Source organism: Manis javanica, chromosome 5 (genome assembly GCF_040802235.1).
Source record: "Manis javanica isolate MJ-LG chromosome 5, MJ_LKY, whole genome shotgun sequence".
NCBI classification, from domain to species: domain Eukaryota; kingdom Metazoa; phylum Chordata; class Mammalia; order Pholidota; family Manidae; genus Manis; species Manis javanica.
In genome coordinates, this window is record NC_133160.1 from 154822072 (window position 1) to 154832149 (window position 10078).

General features: G+C 45.9%; 1 protein-coding gene across 2 annotated transcripts in view; it reads left to right on the forward strand.

Moving 5' to 3' along the window:
• Positions 1-7460, forward strand: part of LGI2 (leucine rich repeat LGI family member 2) — a 29003-nt gene extending 21543 nt beyond the window's left edge. For both annotated transcript variants that reach the window (XM_036994784.2, XM_036994783.2), the window contains one exon: positions 5026-7460. In XM_036994784.2, coding sequence (XP_036850679.1) covers positions 5026-5843 — 818 coding nt within the window. In that variant the 3' untranslated portion in view covers positions 5844-7460. The remainder of the gene's footprint in view (positions 1-5025) is intronic.
• Positions 7461-10078: the final 2618 nt, after the last annotated feature.

A 10078-nucleotide genomic window follows, 5' to 3' on the forward strand; every position in this document is an offset into this window, starting at 1 on the left:
GTACCACATATGGAAGTTGTGAGGACTTGTTGAGCTCCAGGCACAGAGCAAACAGATCTTAATGCCGGCTGCCTTCTCACACCTTTACAGATGAGGAGATCGAGGCTCAGCCATGTTGAATCACATGTGCACTTTGTACACATATAGAGGTGTACAAAGGTGTTCTGCCCCCCACAAGTAACTCCACTGTTACTTGGGGGGGCAGAACCCAGCATCTGTCCCTGCTACAATCCCCCTTCCATTGCTCAGGTTGACCTTGGTAGAAAGGGGCATCACTGCCCTCCACCTGCCCTTCCAACTTACTGCAGCTGGTTGAATCCTCAAGTTTGTTGACCCATTCATTAATTCATACAGAAAGATTTCTTGAGCACTTATTCTGTGCCAGGCACAGTCTAGGTACTGGGGCCATGGCAGTGCACAAGCTAGATAAAAAGCTTCCTCCTCAAGGACTTTGTATTATAATGGGAAATAAAGACAGTAAGACTGACAGATAATCCTAATACACATAACACATTAGATAGCCTGCTAAGGGAAAAGAAAGCTGATAAACAAGATTTGAAGGGCTGGGCACGAGACGATTGAAATTTTAGATAGTGTCTGGTAAAGGCCTCATTAGGAAGGTATTACTTGATTAGATGTTATGGGATATGAGGGGTTGATACACATTGAAAGCAGGGGGAACAGCATTCCAGACTAAGGAAACAGCAAGTGCAAAGGTCCAGAGGCAGAAAGGTATTTTTTCCATTTGGGTAGTGCAGGGGACCAGTTGGGCTTGAACAAAGTGATCCAGGGGCAAAGGCGTAGGAAACAAAGTTAAAGAGGTAAGAAAGGCTGATCTTGGCATCCTCACAGGTCCTAGGAATGACTTGGACTTCTACTCCAAGTGCTCTACAAAGCCATGGAGGGTTTTGTGCAGAGGTCAGCAGAGCTGGGCAGGAGATGCGTCCAGAGCTTTAGAGTGCAGGGTTGTGTCCAGCTGCTGGTTTGAGAGTAGCCTGTAGGGGTGGGGGGACAAAGATGAAAGTAAGGTGACCAGTTGAGAGGCCGTTGAAAGAATGCAGACAGATGCTGACGGCCTGGACCCAGCAGGGGCCACAGAAGAGGTGGGGAGAAAGTGGTCAGTGAGGCCAGAGTGGGTGTGCTCAGGGCCAGAACCAGGGCTGGACCTTGCAAGTTTCTAGGGACTCCTCAGCACCGCACTGTCCAAGTCTCAGTCTTCTGAGAGGTGGGCAGCCTGACATGAAGCCCACCTGGATCCTTTCACAGCCAAGCCCGGGAAAGGAGTTCCAACAGTGTGGTAGTCAAACTTGTGAGCTCCAACATCAGGTGGCTTTTTGATAACCCTGGCTCCAGATCTTTCTTGTTGGTGACCTTAGCCAAGTTAATTTCCATGAGCCCCTTTTATCTGTAAAATGAGAATTTCCTTAATTCCCATTTCATCTGTAAAATAAGATCAACATTGTGCTGGACCATGGGAGTTTAAGGGGGTAATGTGTCTAACACTTAGTGTAGTGCCTGGCATGTAGTAAATGCTCAACAAATGTTAGCTTATCAGCTGGGGATAGAATAGGAGCAGCTCTTCTTCTTGGTTTGTAGACTCTAACTCTTTGATGTCCGTTAAAACCTCTTTACAAGTTTTATAAGCATAGGAGCACAGGGGCCAGCAGAGAATGCCCCAGGGAGGCAGAGGGCTAGGGAGGGCGGTGACAGAAGCAGGGTGGATCTCTCAATGGAGGGAGCAGTGTGGCTAGCTGGAAGTTAGCCTGGTGTGCAGGAAGGCCCTACAGCACACACGAGCCCACAGTGGATAAACAAGGATGCAGCCCTGCAGCCAGTTGTCTTGAACAAGACCAAGGTAAATGTGGCCCCGGGCTCTGCCCCCAGGCAGGCAGGCCTCATTTGTCATCTTGTGTAATCACTGCGCGATCCCAGAGTTGGCAAGGGCTGAGCAGGACTTTCTCAGTCCACGCCTGGTAAGATTAGAGCTCCAAGGAATGAGAGGGCTGCCTGTGTCCTCCCTGGCAGCCTTTGTGAGTGGGGTGTGAGCTCCTGCTGCCCATTGTCTGCTGGGGGGGATAGAAATCCATGGCCACGTTCATTCGCTCCATGGTTTTACTCCTTACATCTCCTTTTTCCTTCTACATCTCTTCTTAGCTTTCCTGTTTTATTTTGTTTGCCTTTTGATTTCTGCTTGTAAGAATGTTCCAGCACTAAACTCTCTTCCTACATTAACACACTCACGCTGTGATCTCTGCTGCTACTGACAACTGTGTAGGCTAGAAGTGTTTACATATATAGAGGTGTGCAAAGGTGTTTTGAAGCATCTCCAAGAAAGGGTTTCTTTCTGTTTCACATGGCCCCTTGCCTGAGATGGGCAAACCCATAGGATGCTTCCAGTTACCAGAGACCTCCACAGCTGGGCAGTTCAGGAAAGGGACAGGGAACATCCTCTCTCAATTAGTGCTGGTGGGGGGAGTCAGTGCAGCTTCCAAAGAGCAGTTTGGTAGTTTATACCCAGAAGCCTTAGAAATGTGTACAACATTTTCCCCAGCAATTCCTACATTTAAAAACACTGCCAGATGGTTTTCAAAAAAGATTTCTCTACAGAGACGCATGTTACTCCCAACGAGAAGCTGGAAATAACTGCGACAATAGCTGATTTAGCTGTCCAACGATAGGGGATTAGTTAAACAAAATATGGTGCCCCTGTGCAATGCAAAACTATGCAGTATTAAAAAATAAAGTTGTAGAAGATACTGTAACAGGGGAAAATGTTCACAACATAGCGGTCAAGTGAAAAAAAGTAGGTTACTAAGAGCCCATGTATACTATAAGCACAAATTTATATTTACAAGGCATGTTTGAGTATGTGCATCACTTAATGATTAAAGAAGTATATCAAGATGTTAAATGTTGTTTCAGCATTTGCAGTACAAGTGATTTTGATTTTCTTCTTTGTGCTTTTTGGTATGTTAGTGTTAGAGTGTAGACTTGAGCCAGGCTACCTGGAATTGGCCCCAGGCTGCACCACATACTAGCTGTGAGACCTTGGATAAGTTATTTAATGTCTATGGGCTTCATTTTTACCTTTTATAAAATGAGGCTCATGATGATGAATATGGTAGTACCAGCCTCATAAGGTGGTTGTGAGGATTAAATGAGTTGATACACATAAAGTACTTGGTATAGTGCCTGGTCATTAGTCTATGTTTTATAAGTGTTACCTATCATTATTTTCAAAATTTGTTTTGGTGGACATTGAAAACTTCTGTAGTCAAAAAAAAACCAAAAACAAGGCAATAGTTAGTTTTAACCAAAGCGAAGGGACCAGTATTTTGCAAGAAGGCCAAAGCAGTGAAAGAAAAAACTAAATACTGCTCTAAAAGCCACCCACTGTCTGCCCCGAAAGTTAATACTAAGGACAGAAATTGGGTAATTATCCTTGTAATTTACAGACCAAATTCACTTTGGTCCAAATTGCCTAGAAAATTAGGGGAAGAAAATAACTTTTAATAAAATGACATAGCTGGAGGGTCAATACTCTTTGAGACAGGGGTGGTCCTATTGCTTGCTGGCTGGAATGAGGAGGTGGCGGGAGGGCCTGGGGGGCTGGGTGCAAGGTGGGAAAGGATGGTAGGAGGGGCCCAGACAGTCCTGTAGGTATTTAGGGAGTCAGCGCCTGCTATGTACACTTGCTAAAGGGTACTGTCAAGACAATTGCTTCAGTTATCCAATGATATCTACTACTTATGGACCACTTCCTGTTTGCAGGTGCTCTGTAAAAACACTAACCGGGCATTTTCTCATTTAGCCTTTACGAGCCCTGGGAGGTCAGTGCTGGTAGGTAGCATCCCTCAGTCTCATTTTCTAGATGAGGAAATCTAAGCACACAGAGTTGAACGTCATAGGGTCAGAAAGCTCATGGCTGTGGGGCTGCATTTCCAACCCTGGGTCACCTGGCAGAGAGTCCTAAGGGTTAAACGCTGCTCTGTTAGGCTGCCTTTGGCTCTGGGTATCAGAAGAGGCCTAATGTCTTCAAGAGCCCATTACATTTTTTTTCTTCTGCCTCTGAGACCTGACCCCTACCTTTTTGCAACCCTCCTTCACCCACCAAGGGAAGAAGCCAATTTAATTGTCTCATTCTTTTCTATGGAGTCGGGAAATAGTTTTTAAATAGTATGAAGAAAATTCATTGGTGCATTGTTGAATTTCCTGAATTGTAATCCTGCCTCTAAAGACACAAGAGGCCCAGATGAACAGCACTTACCTATGTCTATGGTGGCACATTTTGAAAAAGGCTTTGAAAAAATGTTTTTTAGTTGTGGGAAAATAGACATAACATAAAACTTACCATCTTAACCGTATTTACAAGTACTGTTCGTTAGTGTTAAGCCCCATTCACATTGTAGTATAGCCAATCTCTTTTCATCTTGAGAAACTGCAACTCTGCACCCATTAAACAACATCTCCCCATTCCCCCTTTCTCCTCAGCCCCTGGCAGCCACCATTCTACTTTCTATGTCTATGAATCTGACTCCTGTAGGTACCTCATATAATAGGAATCCTACTGTATTTGTCCTTCTGTGACCGGCTTATTTCACTTAGGATAATGCCCTCAACACTCATCCATGTTGAAAGTGTGCCAGAACTTCCTTCCTTTTTAGGGCGGGACCATATTCCATCATATCTACACACCACATTTGGTTTATCCATTCATCCATCGGTGGACATTTGGGTGGCTCCTACCTTTTGGCTACTATGAAAAATGCTGCTATGAACTTGGGTGTACAACTATCTCTTCTTGACCCTGCTTTCAATTCTTCTGGGTCCAGACCCAGAAGTGGAATTGCTGGATCATATGGTAATTCTGTTTAATTTTTCAAGAATCTGCCATACTGTGTCCCGTAGTGGCTGCTTCACTTCACGTTTCTCACTGGCAGTTCACATGGGTTCCAGTTTCCCTGCTGAGGAGGATTTTGCACTGTGGCTGCCCTAAAATTCCCTCTCCTTTCTTCTGGGGCACAGGTCAGTCCGTCGTGGGCTGTAAGGCCATCCTCATCGACGACCAGGTTTTCGTGGTGGTGGCCCAGCTCTTTGGGGGCTCTCACATTTACAAATACGACGAGAGCTGGACCAAGTTTGTCAAATTCCAAGACATAGAAGTCTCTCGCATTTCCAAGCCCAACGACATTGAGCTGTTTCAGATCGAGGACGAGACGTTCTTCGTCATCGCGGACAGCTCTAAAGCTGGCCTGTCAACAGTTTACAAATGGAACAGCAAAGGATTCTACTCATACCAGTCTCTGCACGAGTGGTTCAGGGACACGGATGCAGAGTTCGTTGATATAGATGGGAAATCGCATCTGATCCTGTCTAGCCGCTCCCAGGTGCCCATTGTCCTCCAGTGGAGTAAAAGCTCTAAGAAGTTTGTCCCCCACAGTGACATCCCCCACATGGAGGACGTGCTGGCTGTGAAGAGCTTCAGAATGCAGAATGCCCTCTACCTCTCCCTCACCCGCTTCATTGGGGACTCCAGGGTCATGCGGTGGGATAGTAAGCAGTTTGTAGAGGTCCAGGCACTTCCATCCCGGGGGGCCATGACCCTACAGCCCTTTTCTTTTAAAGATAATCACTACCTGGCCCTGGGGAGTGACTACACGTTCTCCCAGATATACCAGTGGGATAAAGAGAAGCAGCTGTTTAAAAAATTTAAGGAGATTTATGTGCAGGCGCCTCGTTCCTTCACAGCTGTCTCCACTGACAGGAGAGATTTCTTCTTTGCATCGAGTTTCAAAGGGAAAACAAAGATTTTTGAACACATAGTCGTTGACTTAAGTTTGTAAAGGTGTGCTTGGTGAATTTAAAAGACACATAGTGCTAGCTCTCATGTGAGAGAACCAAGGAAAGAATATAAAGAGAAGCCAAGTTCAGAGCCCTGAAGTTTAAAATGCTCTAGGGAAATAGTTAAAGTTGTCAAAATTTTAGAGCTCACATTTTAATCAGGGATTGCATTTATTGGCTAACTGCATGACATGTCTGTTCTCCCATTTAAAAAGACATCTTGAAGCCTGTAATTACTGAGAAAAGAGTACAGTATTAACTCTGACCATCTAGGAAAGTAATGTGCTTTTTTTTTTTTAATGAGGAAGGAGAAAATCAGACAAGGTGGGATAGCTCCTATTGTGAAAAACAAACTATGGGTCCCTCATTCCATTTTAGCAATCTTTTTGGTAAAAACACTTAAAGCAAAGTCAGCTGAAAAGATGCTGATTAGTTTAAAAAGCTGGTAACACTCGGCAGTGCTATTTGGGGTCTCTTGAATCCCCCTTAATACAGAAACTTGGCTATTTCATTGGTTCACCTGGATGTTTGTCACAGGGTATCACAAAATCATGTTTGACATTGCTTCCTGTGCCACAAAGAAAGTGCTCTGCTGACACATGGCTGGGCCCAGCATGGGCTGTAGGTCCAGGACTGAGATAAAGGCATTTTCCCCTCTTCCTTCTGGTTCAAAGCTGACCCTTGTGGTGGCCAGAGCAATATTGCTTGTTTGATGCCCCCCATGACTCGCCTGCCTCTCTGAACCCATCCTTTGAGTTTGTGAGTAACCAGCAGACAGGCCAAAGACTGAATGGTGCTTTCTAGTTCATCCTTTAGAGCAAAAGAACAGGTGTCTCCATCTGATGAGCATTTGGTAGAATTCCTGAAGGTTTTGCAGAGTCAAAAGTACTTTATGCAAGTCTCAGAGTACCTTAAAACCTAGATAAGGCTCTTTGATTTATTCATGTGTTTGCCCTCTGGGCAAGTTGATGTTTCTAGTAATTGAGCACCGACCTACCTATGTGTCCCCCTCTCTGCTCATATGACAGTCCTGCTTTGTTGATTTGCTGGTATTGCTGCTGCAGCACCAAATTGTTGAACCCAGGGTACCAAAGAGAGCAATGCTCCTTCCCCTCCAGTACTTCAGTAATGGAAAACCCCAGGGGCCTGCATGCTCGCCTGGGGCCACATATTGGCAGGGGGGCTGGGGTGGTTCATCACAGGCTGGAGGTCTCAGGTTGAGCAGTAGGGACCAGCTTTGGAGCCAGACACAGTGAAACCTCCAGACCAGGTCTGCCCTCAGGGTCCCAGACGGCCTGTTTCAAAATGAGCCTCTGGTGTGGAGCATCAGGAAGCTCGTGGGTTCTGGCTGGTGGGAAGGTCCAGATGGGTGCTTTGCCCGGTTAGCCGGTTCTTCAGAGAAAACGAAGTGGATGTCAGGAGAGGCTCTGAACGAGTAAGCCAACAACTTCGCTTGTAGCCACGCAGGTAGCGCAATCACATTGTACTGTATTCTTATTTCTTAATGGTTGTTTGCCAAGTCATGAGTAGGCAGATGTTTCACCACAGATAAGAATGTGTTGTTGTTTCTTGACTTTAAGCGATGCAGATGGAGGCAATAAACAACAGCGATGTCACAACAGCGCTCTTAGTACCTTCTGGGTCTGCAGGCTGAGGGCCTGGGGCTTTTCGTGAACTAATGCCCATGCGCAGTAGCGTTGCTCCTTGCGTCCTTCCTACGGGGCACCGACCCAACGGGAGAAAAGTGGTTTGCTTTCGTTTTTCTTGCACAAAATCACTCTTCTGCATTCTTTGCCTTTCTGGTGTATTCAAATTGACTACCAGTGCCCAGTTCCCCACATCGGAGGCTGAAAGCAGGGCAGCTCTGCTACGGGGAACCCCTCAGACAAGCCGGGACAGAAAAATGGGCCCTTTTTTGCTGATTAGTTTAAAAACCTGACAACATTTGGCAGTGTTAAAAAGTACCCACCCCACCCCTGGGCAGCAAGGCACACGTTTGGACAGTCCCAGCTCTTGTGCCAGGCCGAAATGGTGTTCCCGATTCCGGCCGCTTGTAGGGAAGGCACCTGGGGCTTCTTTTCACGGCGCTGCCTCCTCGGAGCAGTGAACCCACTGCCCGGCTTCACCTCCAAGGGTGCAGTTCAGCGCTGACCGTGCATCCACGGTGCTGGCGACCCCTGCCGGGAATCTGGACAGCCAGGAAGCCCAGGGTGTGGGCTGGGGAGGGGACTCGCTGGGTCCAGAGAAGACACCGGAGGCAGAAGGAAAGACCTAGACACTGGCGGCGGGGGGCTGGGGATGAGGGCGGCAGCGTGGGTTATCCACTCAGCTGCCGTCAGCTTCTCTTCTTAAAAAAATTTAAACAGGTGAGTCTGCAATCTACAGAATCCCCGTGCTGAGGGAGGAAGTATTTGTTCTGGTCGACTTAAGAAAGAAGCGTAGATGTTATTGGTGCGCGGTGGCGGAAACTTTGCTTCATTCATCTTACTGCTGTAGCCCAAGAATCCCCCAAGTTTTAAACAATTTCTGCAAGAAGCTTTTTCCCAGTAATCACGTAACACAGAAAACCAAACAGCAACAACAAAAAGCCACAGCTGAGAGATTCGGACCGTCCGCGTGATTTGGGTGGGTCTGCCCGTGCCACTTCATTGCTTCCCTCACCCGGTCGGTTAACCATCTTCTCAGATTGTTTCTTCTTTATCATCTCTGTGGCGAGTCTCCCATACTGAGTCCCTCCATGTAGCCATGTGTCCACACCACACAGCCTTAAAGCAAGGACTTGCCCCCAAACTCCATGGGGCCAAGAGTAGATCTCTTAGGAAGACTCTAGAAACAAGCCTTAGGTATGTTCTTGGGCAATAGATAAGACCACCCTGCAGCTGACAAAGCTTTATATTTCCTCAATGTAGTTTGTGTTTATCTCACCTGTTCATAAATAGTTCTTCAGTTTATTGGCAGGCGGTTTATTGAAATAGACGCAGAAAACCTAAGTCAGTTACCTGCTCAGGATTACCCACCCAGCTGTGAGTCAAAGCTAGAAGTGTGTCTCTGAATAGCAGCAGGCTTTGGGTTTTCTTTCTGTGACACTCTGCTATACCCTTCAAATAAAAACTTTGTATCATGATTTTGAATATAGCAGCACTTTGAGATAGAATTAAAAAATGCAACAAAATATACATAGCTAGAAGGAAAATGGTGCTGAACAGATGCCATTCAATCAAGTGATCCATTGAACAAACACTATGGAGCTGCTATGACATGGAAGGCCCACTCTTGAAAGTCTTCCAGAAGTTTCTGATCTTTTTCTGTTCTAAAGATCGTTTCTAGCCAGCACAGTTGTTTCTCCCCCAACATAGCTATGGGAGGGATATTTAGGTTGGGACACATCTGGTTGTTGTCACGATGTCCCCAAGGTAAGCGAGAAGAGTTCTGTGAGGGAAAAACGAAAATCTCGAGTGTACAGATGATGATGAATTGCTCCCAGTCATAATCAGCCTTTGGGGAGCAGGCTGGAAACGCCAGTATTGCAGTTTTCTTCCCCAGTGGGTGAGAGGCTGTGTATTTTTAGTAAAGAAATCAGCGTGGGTTGCTGGAAGTTCGGCTGCCAGGGACACTCACGATGGATATTCCTCTGACCCGGGTATGAGAGATGAAGGTCTGCAGGAGGGGAAGGTCTATTTGCATGCCACCTAAAGAATATCTCCTTAGCAGGTTTCCTGATTCTTCTGCAGAGGTATCAGCCTCTCACTTGCAGTTTTGGATGAGAGTTCTTTCATTAGGGAGTGGCCAAAGATTCTGTTAAGCAGAGCTCGGGAGGGGAATGTAGTAATCTAATTGTTGACACAGTGAATAAGGTGGTACAGACTTGAGGACAATCAATGTAAAGGAAATGGGCAGAAAAGCTGGGCAGATGGCTGTGTGAGAAACTCTTTGGGGAAAGTGGAAATAAACTGGAAGAATAGAAAAAGTCATAAGAATTTCCTTGATCTCAGCCAGGCAAGTAGCAGATGGAACAACCAGCAAATTAATAGCGTCCCAGCTATTAATGAAGAGAGCCAATTGTAATACTAATTAAAATAAGAATTATATGTAAAGCTACTGAAATCTCAACCGAGGCACTCTTATCCTTACATTATTACATTGCTTGTATCAGAATCTACTTTTTTTCTAGTAGGAAACTATACATTCCCTATCAATCCATTTGACTATCAGGAACATATAAGAACTGTGATCACCT